Source organism: Balaenoptera physalus, assembly GCF_965194825.1.
Source record: "Balaenoptera physalus genome assembly, chromosome: 16".
Classification (NCBI taxonomy): domain Eukaryota; kingdom Metazoa; phylum Chordata; class Mammalia; order Artiodactyla; family Balaenopteridae; genus Balaenoptera; species Balaenoptera physalus.
The window spans coordinates 64085203-64102446 of record NC_138898.1 but is presented as its reverse complement, the minus strand read 5'-3'; the positions used below and the strand labels follow the sequence as shown (position 1 = coordinate 64102446).

General features: G+C 43.7%; 1 protein-coding gene and 1 pseudogene across 7 annotated transcripts in view; one reads left to right on the top strand and one right to left on the bottom strand.

The window, feature by feature from the left end:
* The first annotated feature begins 388 nt into the window (after positions 1-388).
* Positions 389-2110, top strand: LOC309645091 (V-type proton ATPase subunit B, brain isoform pseudogene; annotated as a pseudogene). The gene has a single exon. The product of its transcript is annotated as a V-type proton ATPase subunit B, brain isoform pseudogene (transcript).
* Positions 2111-2195: 85 nt separating this feature from the next.
* Positions 2196-17244, bottom strand: part of TNFRSF17 (TNF receptor superfamily member 17) — a 115044-nt gene continuing 99995 nt past the window's right edge. For 3 of the 6 annotated variants that reach the window (XM_082429706.1, XM_082429708.1, XM_082429705.1), the window contains 4 exons: positions 6055-6172; positions 4755-4872; positions 4269-4400; positions 2196-2764 (listed from right to left, as the gene is read on the bottom strand). In XM_082429706.1, the coding sequence (XP_082285832.1) occupies positions 2475-2764; positions 4269-4400; positions 4755-4872 (540 nt within the window). In that variant the 5' untranslated portion in view covers positions 6055-6172 and the 3' untranslated portion in view covers positions 2196-2474. Of the gene's footprint in view, positions 2765-4268; positions 4401-4754; positions 4873-6054; positions 16117-17244 lie in introns of those variants that run through there. The other 3 variants (XM_082429709.1, XM_082429707.1, XM_082429704.1) reach the window with 3 other exon arrangements.

Here is a 17244-nt window from a genome sequence, read left to right as displayed (position 1 = left end):
TTGATGTGAAGAGGGAAAAGGGAATAGATCAGAATGTCTGGGTTTAAATCTGGCCCTGCCATTTACCGGCTATGTAATCTTGCTCTGACTTAGTTTCTGTCATCATCTGTAACATGCAGATAATAATGATCCACGTACCTTGTGGTTTGTTGTATATATTAAATGAGTTAGTACAGGTAAAGCACTTGGAACAACCCCTAGCACATTAGTAAGGGTAAATAAATGCTAGCTGTCATTATTATTACCTGCATGTAGGTGCAAAAATGATACCTAGTACCCATTTATCACAGTTTGCAACTACACGTTTATTTATGTGATTATAATAATGCCTGATGCCTCCATGAAGCTGAAAGCTCACAAGGTCAGGAACTGGCCATGCACTGCACACTGAATTAGTGTGGCTGGCGCTAGGCTTCTCCTGTAGATAGAAAGTACATAGGATGCTCGAGAGTCAATTCTAGGAACCCCGAGGATGAACTGACCCTTTTATTCACTATTCCACATGGAGCTGCAAACCCATCAGATGGAACCATGTGATCATTGTGGCCACCAGCTGACCCCACAGCCACCTTCTGCCTCCCTTGGACCCACCCAGGAATTTCTGAGCCTTCTTTATGTTTCCCAGATATGCTGAGATTGTGCACTTAACACTACCTGATGGCACGAAGAGGAGTGGGCAAGTTCTAGAAGTTAGTGGTTCCAAAGCAGTGGTTCTGGTATTTGAAGGGACTTCAGGTATAGATGCCAAGAAGACATCCTGTGAGTTTACTGGGGATATTCTCCGAACACCAGTGTCTGAGGATATGCTTGGTTGGGTATTCAATGGATCAGGAAAACCCATTGACAGAGGTCCTGTTGTACTGGCTGAAGACTTCCTTGATATCGTGGGCCAGCCAATCCATCCTCAGTGTCGGATCTATCCAGAGGAGATGATTCAGACCGGCATTTTGGCCATAGATGGCATAAACAGTATTGCTAGGGGGCAGAAAATTCCTATCTTCTCTGCTGCTGGCTTACCGCACAATGAGATTGAAGCTCAAATCTGTCGCCAGGCTGGTTTGGTAAAAAAATCCAAAGATGTAGTGGACTACAGTGAGGAAAATTTTGTGATTGTATTTGCTGCTATGGGTGTAAACATGGAAACTGCCCGGTTCTTCAAATCTGACTTTGAAGAAAATGGCTCAATGGACAACGTCTGCCTCTTTTTGAACTTGGCTAACGACCCAACTATTGAGCGAATTATCACTCCTCGCTTGGCTCTAACCATGGCCGAGTTCCTGGCCTATCAGTGTGAGAAACATGTATTGGTTATCCTAACAGACATGAGTTCTTATGCTGAAGCACTTCGAGAGGTTTCAGCAGCCAGGGAAGAGGTTCCTGGTCGACGAGCTTTCCCAGGTTACATGTATACAGATTTAGCCACGATATATGAACGCGCTGGTAGAGTGGAAGGTAGAAATGGCTCTATTACTCAAATTCCTATTCTCACCATGCCTAACGATGATATCACTCACCCCATCCCTGACTTGACTGGATATATTACAGAGGGGCAGATCTATGTGGACAGACAGCTACACAACAGACAGATTTACCCGCCTATTAATGTGCTGCCCTCGTTGTCTCGGTTAATGAAGTCTGCTATTGGAGAAGGTATGACCAGAAAGGATCATGCCGATGTATCTAACCAGCTGTATGCATGCTATGCTATTGGTAAGGATGTGCAGGCCATGACAGCCGTAGTTGGAGAAGAAGCCCTTACCTCAGATGATCTGCTTTACTTGGAATTTCTGCAGAAGTTTGAGAGGAACTTCATTGCTCAGGGTCCTTACGAAAACCGCACTGTCTATGAGACTTTGGACATTGGCTGGCAACTGCTCCGAATCTTCCCCAAAGAAATGCTGAAGAGAATCCCTCAGAGCACCTTGAGCGAATTCTACCCTCGAGACTCTGCAAAGCATTAGCTGCTACTTCATCGCTGGCTTGATGCTCTTGTGAAATACTGGTTCTGTTTTCTTTATTCCTTTTGCACTCCCCCATCCCCACCTTTGTGTTGGAGTTTACTGTGTTACCCTGTAATTAAAAACAAAGAATAGGTAAAAAAAAAAAAAAAGAAAGTACATAGGATAACCTTGCTTTCCTTTAACAATAAAAAGAAATCCAGTCTGTCCTGAAATGTATGTGTGTGTGTATAGGAGAGAAGTGGTCTAGCCACAGAAATGTGTGACTATGGAATCTACACATTGCAGTGCTTTTTTTTTTTTCAGTGAGTCAATTTAATCATGAAACCAAGGAAGTTTCCACAGCTAAGCTCCCAACAGTAAGGTAGAAAAATATATCTAACAAAGATTTTCCAGAATTAGAGAACAAAAAGCCATATCATCCACTGATAAGTACAATCATCCTAAAAAGATCTGATACATCATCCTTTTCTTCTGACAAAAGATTTTCCAAGTAGCTCTATACCATCGAAATGGTTAATTAGCTGGGAAAATTGATTTCTCTGTCCCGGTGACACTGGAGGCAGCTAGCAGGCTGTTGCAGTAGTCGTTTGTTTTCGTGGTGACAAGAATGGTTGCACCTTCCTCCATGGCTGGGAGTGGAAAGAAATGGTCAGAATCGACCTTTGGTTTGCTCCTGACACAGTCTTCACACGTACATTCTTCCACTGTGTACCCAAGGCCTCTCGAAAGAAGAGTTTCCGCACCAGTCCCGCCATTGTCGCTCTCATACAGGTCTGCATTAGCTTCCTTCTGGAGAGCCGATCCTGATTATGCAGAAACAGAACCGTTAACCTAAACTTTTCAGGGCGCGTGGTTGTGCCAGACTTAGCAGCACACATCCGGGATCAAAGCATCGTGAGATGTGTCTCTTCCCACAGAACAAATAAGTGGGTCCTACACTAGAAGTCATGAACTGACAGACCATGGGCCACACTGGGTTCAAAGACATGCTTGGTTTAGGGCGTACAGTGTTTTTAAGTGTTTGCTTGTCTGTTTTACATTGGCCCACATTTGAAAAGCAAGAGATTTTACATACAAATCTAGACAACTGGCCTCTTTTTTTTTTTTTTTAAGAAAACAAAATGTGGCCACTAGGAGCCAACATTCCTACACGGAAACAATTGGGAGTCGATAGCACCTGTCTCCTTCAAGCAGGGCGCGGGCTCCCCTATCGCCGAAGCCTCAAGCAGCCCACTACATTCGTTTCTCACCCACTTGGCCCTTGGATGCATTAAGGTACTGAGCCTTTTTACACACGTGAAATGACAAATTACCATATGTTACAGCACACCAAAATCAGTGTTGGGTGACACTTTAGAATTCACAGTAAAGATGCTTCTCTTACAGAGCATTTTGTGGCAGATTACTTTTTTTTTTTAAATGAATCTGTCACGCTCACAGAAGGAAGGAGTCTCCGCTACATCCCCATATATGTCTATGAAGGCACGTTTACTACTTCCTCAGCCTTCTGCAGTGTAACTCCATCTTCCAAAACGTCACACTAAAGTCACTCCCCACCTGTCTCTCAGACCCCAGGCAAAAAAAGAGAAATGAGTAAATCGTATGGAATAGCCATCTCCCTCCCTTTACTGCACTAGAAAGCAAATGAGGTGGATGCTTTACAGATTATGCATGGAAAATACATGCAAAAGAAATAGGGCAATGGCTGCAAAGTGTTCGGGAGTTAGATCATGGGCAAAGGTGCTGAAATATTTTGATCTTACAAAGCCTTTAAGTAGAACATTCACTTCTCTAGGACTGGTTCTCTACTGCTTAATAAAGATAAAAATCTTTGAGATGATTGCTTAAATAATCCAGGAGCAACTGGTATTCATTTCTAGCATTTTTCACAGTAAAATGTTCACCCAAGCAAACAACACTTATATTTGTATGAAAATATGGCCACAGATCTTGCCAAATATACTTTTCCCAATAGTACCAAACCTGGCTAGCTTTTCTGATAGCATGACGTTTAATCAATGTGCTAACTTTGTCAAAGAGATGGATGTTTCCCAAGGAAGCCTCAGTACTTCAAAAGAGTAATTAGAAAAAATGTTGGGGAAGGCTGACATTGTAGGACATCAGCAAAGAAGGTGTAAAAATTGAAAAGAAAGCTCGCTTCTTCCAAGAGTTCATTTAACCTGTCATCTAACACACTCAAAAGGGCCCTTACCGGATGAGACACTCAACATGAAAAAAGAAAAGGAACTGAAATTCATCATAGCCACCTCTTGGAAACAGATTTCAAAGATCAACCATCAAACCAACCTGTGTTTTTAAATTCGTCCTTTAATGGCTCGGAGCTCATCTTCCTGAGCAAGAACATCAACACGAAAACTGTCAAAGAAACTATCAAGCTGAGGCCCAAACAGGTCCAGAGAATTGCATTTGTTCCTTTCACTGAATTAAAAGAATGTCAGAGAGATAATGAACTGATAACATCACATCCACATCAAGTAAAGATTATTTGCCGTCCAATTCCCCTAATTCCTCAGCATTGACTTTTAAATTCTAAACAATACTTAACTAGGAGAGCTGATAAAAAAATCTCTGCTGTTAAGATTGCAGAATAAAATTGAGTTCAGTTCTGAATAATTGTTCGTTCCTGTTGGCATTTAAATGTTGCCTAATTTTCTTCCTCTTTTTGATCCAGAAAATCTCACCACCTTCCCCGTAATACTTCTTCTTTGAATAAAGTCAATACAGAGAGAAGACGTCACACCAATGAGGAATTGTTCGAGCAGTATTACTTACTTGTATTACAATAACGCTGACATATTAGAGGAGGGGTATTAGGGCATCGAAGGTGACACGGTTTGCAAGCATTCAGCAATCTGTCAAAATATTCATTTTGGAAGCACTGTGGAGCCATCTGGAACGGGATCGCAAAAAGAAACAAGGAAACCACAGAAAGAACAGCATGGGAGGACAAGTAAAATCTCGTCGAGAATTCCCCAGCAAATGTAATGACAGCTACTGGAATGTCGAGGGAAAAAAAGAACTTCACATCAATGACTTGGTTCTTATGGGGGCTGACTCCTTGTACCGTGGCTAAGGATTTGAATACCAACACTAATTCCAGTTTCTAAGTTTGAGGCCCGGGTGGGGTAAGAGATGGAGCGTGTGTAGCAAGGGCTATGGTTTATACCTGAAACAGAAACTGCTTATTTATAGAGGAAATTTCTCAGGCAGGTGACAGTTGCAGGATGTCGACAAGCCTGAGGCATCAAGCAGAAGGTTCAGTAACCATTTTTGGAGCATCTGTTTGTGAGCTGTGCTGTGTGATGGGCCCCAGGGAGAGAGATAAGACAAGGTCTGTGTCCCTCAAGAACTAAAAATCTAACAGAGGAGATAGAAATTCACTCGAATAACCACAAAGTGTAGTAGGAAGATAGACTATGAGAGGGAAGGAATATGAAGCACGCCTGCCAGGTTTTAAACCCAGGAATAATCCCAGAGTTCCGACAAACAGGGATTTCTAGGATAAAAGTTAAATTGGCAAGAGGGTTGGGGGGAAGATAGGTTTGGGACATAATAATAATATATGACTATTAATATATTATTAATATCTATGTTCCATTGTTGAAATTTTAGAAAAACAACAGTTGAGCATGTAGAAAAATTATCCGCAATCATAGCATCCAGAAATAATCACTGTTAGTATTTCGGTGTATCACACAGAGTTTGCAAACAGGCCTGCCAATGTGTTCTTTTTTTTTTTTAATTTTAATTTTATTTTATATTACAGTATAGTTGATTTACAATGTTGTGTTGGTGTCAGGTGTACAGCAAAGTGATTTAGTTATACATATACTTGTATCTATTCTTTTTCAGATTCTTTTCCCATAAAGGTTATTACAGAGTATTGAGTAGAGTTCTCTGGGCTATTGCCAATGTGTTCTATTTGGCCAACTCCTGGGAGGATTTCTGTAGGGGGATGGAGGGATAGATAGACAGATAAATAGATAGATAGGGAGGTGCATTTTCCTTTTTACATAAATGGAATCACATGCGTTTGTTTCTAACCATACTGAGAAATAAATCAAAATCTTACATTCCTCTAGGGTCCAGGCAGTGAGGTCAACAGGTGTGACACCCTGGGTGGGACAACCAGGAGCTGAAAGGGCTGGCCCAGCAGGTCCCACGCCCTCACGCTCCTGCCAAATGGTGACCTTTGGGAGACAGGAAAGGACACAGGAAAAGCATGATTAGAGATAGGCAAGGACAAAGATTACCCCTCCTATCAGCCAAGCAAGGAGAGCTTCAGGAAAGGATAGGAAGTGGGGTCAAATTCTGCAGAAAAGTCAGAGGTGGTGCACTAAGGAAGGGGGTCATTGGTGGCCTTTGAGTATGTCAGTGGGCATATTGTAGGTATTTAAGGAGTGGAGAGAAAGAGGAGGTGGCCAAGGTGGGCCACGCCTGGGAAGTCTGGTGGAAACCAGAACTGAGCTTCGATATCTCTTGGAAAAGAAAGCAGTACTGTTTCTGACAGATGTACTGGCTCAGGTGCCTGAAGTCCCATGTAGAAGGACGTGCACTGCAACATCATTTGTATTCACAAGAGCCTGACCATCAGTGGGGAATCCACTGTATAATACGACACAGCCATCAAAAAAATGAGACCAATGTGCTCTGATATGAACAATACATCACCAAGTGGAAGATACAAGGTACTGAACAGTGTGTCTATAATCTTCTCTCCTATGTTTACAAAATAAAATATGTAGGGTCTATATATAGAGATATAAACATACGCTACATCTGGAAAGATACTCAGGAGACTGATAATAATCACTGCCTCTGGCAAGAGACATAAAGTCCAGGGTGGAAGAAAATTAAAAAAACTTACTTTTCACTGAAAAATCTTTGGTACTGCTTGAATACCTTTTTTAATAATGATGATTTTTTTTTAATAAGAATCATTTTTTTAAAGTGTGGTGTCTTAGTCCATTCAGGCTGCTATACAAAATACCATAGACTGGGTGGCTTATAAACAACAAAAATATATTTCTCACAGTTCTGGAGGCTGGGAAATCCAAGATCAAGGTGTCAGCAGATTTGGCGTCTGGTGAGAGCCCACAGAGAGCTAGCTGTCTTTTCGCTATAAACTCTCATGGTGGAGGGGGCAGGAGATCTCCCTGGAGTCTCTTTCATAAGGACACTAATCCCATTCATGAGGGCTCCACCCTCATGACCTAAGACCTCCCAAAGACCTCCAAATGCCATCACACTGGGGATTAGGTTTCAACATAAGAATTTGGTGTGGGGGGACACAAACATTCAGTCTACAGCAACTGGGGGGCTTGGAGGAGGGAAAAGAGTAGAGTGAAAGAAAAGTTTCCCAAAGATGAAGAGCATAGGCTAAGGGGGGAAGAGTAAAGATTAAAGAAGTCAGAGAAATCAGTGATGGGCAGAGTCTGAGACAGTGTGAGGCCTGAAAGCCAAAGCACCAAGGAAGTCCTTCCCCGGCACCCTCACTGAGCCATACGAGCAGTGAAGGCCTGCCGAGGGAGGTTGCTCTTAATCCCTTGTAGGCCTCGGGTGTCTTGGAAAAGCCCAGGAATGGCTCCGTCCTCAGAGAGGTCACTGCAGACATCTACTGGCATGTTGCCAAGCCTCTCAGATGTGCTGGCTGGGCTTCTAGGGACCAGGCCGGGAGGCTTCATCTTGCCTCAGGCTCTCTCCCCACAAGCATCTTCTCTCCCCCAGTTGTTTCAAGCTTGAACCAGAGAGCGCAGGCCTTGGAGTGGTACCACATCAATGGATGGGCGGCCCAGAGAGGATGGTGATGCCATCCTGCCGAGGCTCCCCAGGGTAGCTCTGGTCCCTCCCCTTCCCCAGGTTTGCTGCTCAGCTTGTTCAGCTCTCTCTTTGATGCTGTGAGGAAAACCTGTGATCCTTCCAATAAAATCCCATTTTGGCTTAAGTTAGCCAGAGTCAGTTTGGGTTGGTTGCTAACGATCCAAAAATAAAAATAAAATCCTTAACCGTTTTATCCCATTCTTAACTAATTCCTCCACTCTTGCCTGAAATGTCGACAATAGACACTGATTGAGGGCCTTCCCCTTTGCTCCTCAGGATAGGGGTGACTGGTGAATTCTGGCATCTTAGGGTCAGCTGCTTCTCCTCCATGACAGGGAAGGAGGTGGGGAAACAGACAGATAGAGATAAGTGTGCAAAAGGATTTGGGAGATGTCATACTAGTCAGGACTCTTTCCATAAGAAATGACATAAACACTGAAGTTCAAAAACAACTTACTGGTATTATTGCTGAAAAGTCCAATGGTAAAATCAGCTTTAGTAGCTCGACTTTTGACCAAGTTTCTCTCTGTCACTTGCCTCAGCAATGCCATCTTCTGGGTCTTGGCTCCATTCCCAGGTCTTTCCCTCATGGTCACAAGAGAGCTGCAGCACTTGCAGCCCTCACACACTAATTCCTTCTAAACTCTCTCTCATCATCTCATCTGCTCCCATGTTTTTTTGTTTGCTTGTTTTTTGTTTTTTGTTTTGTTTTCATTTTTGGTTTTTTGGCCATGCCATGTGGCTTGCAGGATCTTAGTTCCCCAACCAGGGATTAAACCCTTGCTCCCTGCAGTGGAAGCGCAGAGTTGGGCCACCAGGGAATTCCCTGCTCCCATGGTTTGAAACGTGTTACCTTCCAAATCTATATATCCAACTCCAACCTTGGCCCTGAAATCCAAACCTATCTACCAACTGCCTACTTGGTACATCCATTTCAAGTCTAAGAGGCATCTCAAACTTTATTAAAGTGCATTTGGATTCTCCAAAAGGGAAAGAATGTATGCAGCCTTTTCAAACCTACTTGGTCATTGAATTCCTTTTTTCAAGGACCACCTATGAACATTTAGGAATATATGTTTTATGGAACATAATTTGGGAAAAATCAGGCCAGATTATCTCCACAATTTCCTCCAGTTCTCAAAGACTGTGATTTGGGGATTTAGCAGAGTCACAGTAAAACAGAAGTAGCATGGTTTTAAAGCAAGGATTTTTTTTTTAAGTTTCGTGATAAAGTTTGTTGATGTGATAACATCACCAAAAGAGTGCTGGGTCTGACCTCGCTCTACACAGAAACAACAGGGAGGAAAACCAATCCCCAAGTCAGCATCAAGCTTCAGCAGTCACTCAACGCTCTAAAGAAGCGAAGAGACGCTGCCTCAAACTTCCAAAGACATTAGCGTGTTCTGCAAGAAAAATTCCATCCATTTAAAAGATCCTTTATCCAAATTACTAAACTATCAGCAAGCTTTCACAGCAGAACACTTTGACCTTTTAGCTCTTAACTCCAAACCAACAGTACACAAGTTCTTCCCAGGACTTCAGTAGATTTTTCACTTGGAGAGGGAAATCTAGACCTGCATTAGTCCGGGTTCTCCAGAGAAACAGAACCAACAGAATGTACATATAGAGAGAAAGAGATTTACTCTAAGAAACTGGTTCACACAATTATGGAGGCTGAGAAGTCCTAAGATGTGCAGTTGGCAAGCTGGAGACCCAGGAAAGTCAACAGCAATGGTGTAGTTTCAGTCCAAGAGCCAGCAAGCTCAAGACACAAAAAGAGCTGATGTTTCAATGTCTGAAGACAGGAAAAGACTGGTGTCCCAGCTCAATAGTCAGGCAGATCTTCAACTCTCTGGATGAGGGCAGTCTACTTTTGCTCGGTGTACTCATTCAAATGCTAATCACATCCAAAAACACCCACACAGACACAACCAGAATAATCTTTTCCCAAATATCTGGGCCCCACCAAATTGACACATAAAATTAACCATCGCAAGGCCCTTGACTACACATCCAATCCTTGCCTTCTGTTGACCTCCTTGAATAACCTTTGTGCTATGCTGTTCTACCTGGTTACTGTGGGAGCTGTGTCTCCCAGAATCCCCATCCCTGCACGGTTCCAGGATAGAGCTGGCCAACAGAGGAACATGAATGAGACTGGGAAAGCGGATGGGAAGCCGCAGCCACTGTTCTCCGAAGGACATCACAGTCGCATGCAGTGATGGATGGTCACAAAGATGCCTAATGGGTTCAGGTACATCCTCCTTCTCCTTTGCTCTACATGCAGCTCTTCTTCCCACCTGCTGGCCGTGTTGACCAACAGCAGCCCCAGCCCCACCACCTTGCCATCAGCTTACCTGCTGATTCACAGAGGCGGGGGCCACACATAACTGTACAAGCTCCCCCTCACGGCCCTCTGTTAGCAACTGGATGTTCCCGACTTCTCAGATCAACTGGTCAGTGATTCCTCTGGTCCTCACCTCCCCAGCTCCTCTCACAATTGTGGAAGGTCTGATTCCTACAATATGTCCCTTACGCTGTACCACTCATGGTGGCTCAGCTCCCCTGACCATCCTTGACTGATGCACCTCTTTAATCTTGTTGTTTTGAACCTACAGTTGAAATGATTCACTAAGAACTGTCCAGATCCTGCCCGCAGAGTGGCACAGCATTATGATTAAGGCACAAGTTTTGGAGCCAGAAAAATCTGAAGCCCAGCTTCACCACAGTGGATCCTGTGTGGCCTTGGGCAAGTGGTCTAACCTCTCTGAGCCTCAGTTTCCTTATCTGTAACAATGTCCTTGATAATATATCAACTTCCTGGGATTGTTGCCAGGATTAAGTAAGATAATCTCTAGAACTCATAAATTTATATGCAGGACTTCCCTGGTGGCGCAGTGGTTAAGAATCCACCTGCTGATGCAGGGGACATGGGTTCAAGCCCCGGTCCGGGAAGATCCCACATGCCGCAGAGCAACTAAGCCCGTGCACCACAACTACTGAGCCTGCGCTCTAGAGCCTGCAAGCCACAACTACTGAGCCCACGTGCCACAACTACTGAAGCCCACGTGCCTAGAGCCCGTGCTCCGCAACAAGAGAAGCCACCACCATGAGAAGTCCGCGCACCGCAACAAAGTGTAGCCCCCGCTCGCTGCAACTAGAGAAAGCCCACGTGCAGCAACGAAGACCCAACACAGCCAAAAATAAATAAATAAATAAATTTATTTATTTTAAAAAATAATAAATTTATGTGCAAATAATTTATGAGCACAGTTCCTGGACCAGAGGAAGTGCTCAGCAAACTTTATTGATTTTGTTATCATTAACGGGAAGCTCAGAGCCATTCAACCTCTGGGAAGGTTGTTTGCCCAAGTTTGGTTAGAGCAGTATAACCAGGGGGAGACCCCACATAAATGGGATCATCCCCAAACCAAAGTCAGGAAACCAACATTATGCATTAATTGCTGGAATTTCAAATAAATTAATTAAAATGCTAGAATTTCAAGGGATGATGAAGCAAAGGGGCACCGCAAGGGTGGAAGGCAGAATGTGTTTGAGTTTGAGAGATGGGTTAAGGCAAGGGGTGAGTACTAAGGTAATGAGTAGCAGGCAAAAGTGAGCATTCTCTTTTTATAGGATGTCTGATGTGTAGCACAGAGCAGGCATAGTGGCCTATAGGAAATCTACAAGTTCAGTCCAAAACCTTTACCTTTTCCCAAAGTAGAAAAATAGCTTCCAGAAATTCAAATATCATTGCAATGCTGCATCAACAACATCTAGATGTTTTAATGTCATTTACTTTGGTGGATGTACATGGTATTTATTATGACACATTATTTTGAGAATCATTATTTAGTGCTTTCTTTACTTAGAGAAGGTTAGACAGTTCTTATTACAGGATTTGGATTTGGATTAGGTGATTTGGGAGCCGGTGCAACAAAACAGGCTTATCTCTGGACTGGCTGTTGACAGGTTGTGGGGTTAACTCTATAATTGGGGTATAACTATGTATTAGTCAAGGTTTTCCAGAGAAGCAGAACCCACAGGAGACAGAAAGGAAGATAGATAAAGAGATGAGAGGGAGAGAGAGAGAGAAAGAGAGAGAGGTATTTCAAGGAATTGGCTCATGCAGTTGTGGGAGTTGGCAAGTCCAAAAATCACAGGGCAGAGCCCAGAAGGCTAAAAATGCAGGGAAGGGTTGATGTTACAGTATTGAGTCCAAAATCCAGGCAGCAAGCAAGGCAGGCTGGAAATTCTAGGGTTTCTATGTTGCAGGCTTGAGGCCAAAACTTTTTGGAGGGAGAGTAAACCTCAGTCTTTGCTCTTAAGGCCTTCAACTGATTGGATGAGGCCCACCCGCTTTATGGAGGGTAATCTGCTTTATTCAAAGTCCACTGGTTTGAATGTGAGTCGTGTCTAGAAAATATCTTCACAACATCTAGACTGTGTAACTCTGGTGATCACGGGAGCTGTTCCCAAGAATACAGTTCTCTCCTTCTGAGCACAAGGCAGGATTGTACTTTCCATGCCCCTCTTTGAAGTTACACATAGATGAGTAACTTGTTTTTGAATGTGAGCAGAAGGGACATGTGTACTTGAAGACAGAGGCCAGTGCTTAATTCAACCACATTCTCTTTCTCTCTGCCATGTTGAATAGCAATGCCCCAGTGGGTGACAGCTCCATGGGCCTGGGTTCCAATGGGAGGATGATAGAGGCACAGCCCCAGCTGACCCAGTGGGAGGTTATGGGCTGAATGTTTGTGCCCCCAAATTCTTTTGGTGAAGCCCTAACTCCCAAAGTGATGGTATTTGGAGGTGAGGCCTTTAGGAGATGATTAAGTTTAGATGAGGTCATGAGAGGGGAGGCCCTTGTGATGAGATCAGTGCCTTATAGACACCAGAGAACTTTCTCGAGCACTCGAGTGTCATAGGTGGACACAGGGAGAAGGCAGCCAACTGCAACCCAGGAAGGGAGCTCTCATCAGACACCAAATCTGCTGACACCCTGATCTTGGACTTCCCAGACTCCAGAATGGTGAGAAATAAATTTCTGTTGTTTAATCCACCCAGCCTATGATATTTTGTAATAGCAACCCATGCCTCCTGAGACACGTTGCATGAATGAGATCTGGGTGATGTTTGTTACTGCAACACAACCTTGTCTATCCTGACTGATACAGAGTCCAGAGCCATGGTACTAACCATTGTGCGGCATTGCCTCTTCACTACCACTGAAAACTTCTTTATGAGCACTAAATATTTCCAAACAAACTTCTGCTAGTGTACTGCAGTCCAAAATGAAAGAAACCTCAAAAGAACACAAAACTAACAAGGACACAAAGGAACAGCGAACATTAAGGCAGAAACATTGGCCCTCTGGTGCACCCATAAACTGCCGATGATTTGGTTTCTTACTCAACTTGAAACAGAGCCTGGGGGAGTCTGGGCTTGTGCTAAAGGGAGGTGGAGGAGATGAAACAGCTCAGAGCCAGGTTCTAATGAAGCACGAGGCTCAGCATTCCTGCTGGGCGAATCCTGCAATGGCAGATTCCAATGCAAAGACCTTTTCCTCCCATCTCTCCCTCATACTCAGATCTCTGCACATCCCTCAGAAGCCTGTCTGCTCATGGACATGAAAAGGCTAATTTGATATGGGGCCAAGTCTCAAGGCCGTCTGTTAGTTTTCCAAGAAGATTCCCTTTGAAGATTCTCCTCTGAACTCCTGCCATCTCTCAGCCCTATCAGAAACGTCAGCTCTTTAGAATTTTTCAAAGTGGGTTCACTCTGATTTCCAGGGCGTCCTGACTGTTTGCAATTCTAAGACTCGTCATATCAGGGAAGTTTGATTTCTTGTTTTTCAACCACTGACTTCTCCTCGTGACACTTTTTGTCTCCACTGTAAATACCAAAAACCACAGGACACAGAGCTTGCTGACAGTGGTGCCTGCATCATTAGATGACTTGAGAAGCAGAAACAAATCCTCCCATTCCATAAATATTGATTGTGTGCCCACTACGTACTAGGCACTATGCCAGGCACCGAGGTACACCAGTGAGTTCATTTTAGATGTGGTTCCTGCCCTAACGGGGTTTACAGTCTGATGGGGGACACAGAAAAAAAAAAAAGAAACTAATAAATAAAGTACCTACGATTGTGAAAGTGCTATTAAGGAAAAAGCACAGTGCTGAGAGAGCCTGAAAGGAGGTGAGTGAGGGTGGAGGGTACAGGGGAAAGAAACTCCTCTGTTAGTCGGGGGCCCTCTGGGAAGCAGTCACCAAGATGGAATTAGATTGCGACAGGTTTTGAGGGGGGAAAACACTAGTGAAGAACACAGGGAGGGAGCCAGAGAAGGGGGAAGAACCTTCAGACCATAATGCAGGTCTAACACCACTGAAGGAGAAGGGCAAGGAAGGGACTTGGGTAGCAAGTGTCTCAGGCTGCAGGGCAAGGTCAGGCTGATGGGGGGGGGGCGGGGGGGGCAGTTCTTGAGCCAAAGTTGCTCGTGGAGGAGTCCTGGGTCTCACAGGAATGGGCCCAATGCACTAGTCCCCTGGCCGTGCTCGGGCCTGGCTGGGGGCAGCCTGGGGAAGCCAAGTCCCAGTGGGAAAGCAGTGGTGAGCAGTGGCAGCCGGAACAGTCAGGCAGGCAGGCTCCCTGCAGCACCTCCCAGGGGTTACCGACGCGGCCATCAGTCTCCAGGACTGTTTGCGGAGCAGCCCTGCATGATTTCCAAGGGCCTTTCTTATGAGGGGAAACTGCTTTTTAAATTGGATAATGGGTATCTAGGGTTCATTATAATATCTTTTCTATTTTGCATATGTTATGAAAGTTTTATACTATGAAATTTAAAATTTTAGTCTAAAAGTATATGAAAGAATTTATTGCAAGGTATTAAGAAAGTGTATCTCTGAGTATCCTTTTATGGGTGATTCTTATTTTTGTCTGTATTAATTAATTTTTCCCAATAAATATATATTACTTTTACAATAATAAAAAAGTTATTTTAATTATAAAATTTTAAATAGGCATTTTCAAGTGATTTTTTTAAAGTGTAAAGTACTTGGAACAGTAATAGTATTTATTAGTAGCACACAATTTGAGATACCTTAGGTTTAAATCCAACAAAATCCATCTATACACCATGTTAATTCAAATAAAAATTATTTAATATCTTTTTTTAATATTTATTTATTGATTTGGTTGCACCAGGTCTTAGTTGCAGCAGGCGGGCTCCTTAGTTGCAGCTCTCAGGCTCCCCAGTTGTGGCATGCGAACTCTTGGTTGCGGCATGCATGTGGGATCTAGTTCCCTCACCAGGGATCGAACCCCAGCCCCCTGCATTGGGAGCACGGAGTCTTATCCACTGTGCCACCAGGGAAGTCCCTTATTTAAAATCTTAACCAATGACATATAGAATAAAGTCAGTGTGGTATATAGGTGAAAATCATGGTATTTAGAATCGGGCAGGCTTGGTTACATTCCAGCTGTTGGCATCTTTTAGATGTCTAACCTGAGCAAATTTCTTCGCCTCTGCAAAGGGGCCAACATCTACCCCACAGGGCTGTTGTAAGACTATTGCAAAGCAATCTATATAATACAATTATTACAGGGCCTAGAACATAGAAATAATCTCTAAGTGGCTTGTCATACATGTTGTTTGATAAATATTTTTAAAGTTTGAGTAGTTCCATAATCTACAACTTCCACATCACCTGGGTGAATATCAGGATCATTGTTAATACAATTTGTACCATGTCACCAATCAATGATCACCTACAAATATTTAATGGTATTACGTGGAGTCTAATAACCTAGACATATTGTACCTCAAAAAGATTAAGAGTATCAGTTAACATGCCAAGAAAATTATTTATAAATATCCTATGGCTTAGAAAAATAGATGGCATAATTATTTTATGGTTGTTTCTCTCTCCCGTCAAGTTCAAGAACTTTTACGTTCTCTCCTGTACTTTTGGGACAATACTCTTTCCTAAGCTATAAATAATTTTAAAACCTACACATTTGTGATTCAATGAATTAATTAGCAGAGTGAGACTGGGCTTTCCTCCATTCCTGTTGTGAAGTCATTCAAACATCTGAAGCAAAAGTGTGTGTTTCACAACTGCTCCACTTCGGTTTCTTCATGAAGGAGATTTGGGTACAAAACGCACTGAGGGGGCTTCTCTGGTGGCACAGTGGTTAAGAATCCGCCTGCCAATGCAGGGCACACGGGTTCGAGCCCTGGTCCGGGAAGATCCCACATGCCGCGGAGCAACTAAGCCTGTGCGCCACAACTACAGAGCCTGCGCTCTAGAGCCCAGAGCCTGCGCTCTAGAGCCCTCGAGCCACAATTGCTGAGCCCACGTGCCACAACTGCTGAAGCCCAGGCGCCTAGAGCCCATGCTCTGCAACAAGAGAAACCACGACGATAAGCCCGCGCACCGCAACAAAGACCCAACACAGCCAAAGAAAAAAAAAAAAACGCACTGAGGAAATTGACTTTGAGAAGGAATCCCAAGCCCCAAGCAGTGGTTGTGTTCTGTGATACATATGCACTGCCATTTTATCACAATCATCTTCCGTAATGTTTCCTCTCAGGGGTGTAGAAAGCCCCAGAACAGATGCCTCTGATTAAATGTAGAGTGGGGACTTCCCTGGCGGTCCAGCGGTTAAAACTCCGCGCTTTCACCGCAGGGGCCGTGGGTTCAATCCCTGGCCGGCCAAAAGTATGTATAAATAGAGGGAGGGAGGGAGGAAGAAGAGTGAATCCCTGCCATGACCATGACTCAAGGTGACTGTCCCTCTCTCTAGGACACAGACTGCAAAGTTGCCTGTCATGCATCTTTTGATTCACCTTTTTAATACATAGTACTTTCTTTTCCTGACCTTTGCTCCTGTTTAGATGCAAGAGCGACTTCAAACCACAGGGAACGTTTCTGCATAGAATCACCACATCAAGGAGTCAGACATCCTGATTTAGGATCCTGGCAAAGCACCTGTTACTAGTCATGTGGCTTTGTCAAATTTCTTTAACTTGTCGGAGCTTTGGAGATTTGGCTACTTACTCTGTGTCAACGAAAAAAATTAATCAATAGTCCAACTAAGAAAGAAATAGAAAATTTTATTTGAGCCAACCTAAGAATTATAATCGGGGAGACAGTCTTTCAGAAAGCTCTGAGGACTCTTCCACCCGTTAGAGGTCAAAGCACAATTATATAAGTTTTTGAGACAAAGGGTTAGAGTCAAATAACGTCTTATTGACAGTTTACACAATCCAGATCTCACATATAAAGCACTGAGTGGTAGGTCATGGGTCATCAGGGCCCCTTACAAGATTAAGAAGGAAGGTTATCTCCTAAGGAGGTCTGGTTAATGCAGATGCACAATATACACTAAGGGAGAGGGAGGAGGCCCACATGGGTCCCCAAAAAAGTTTAAATT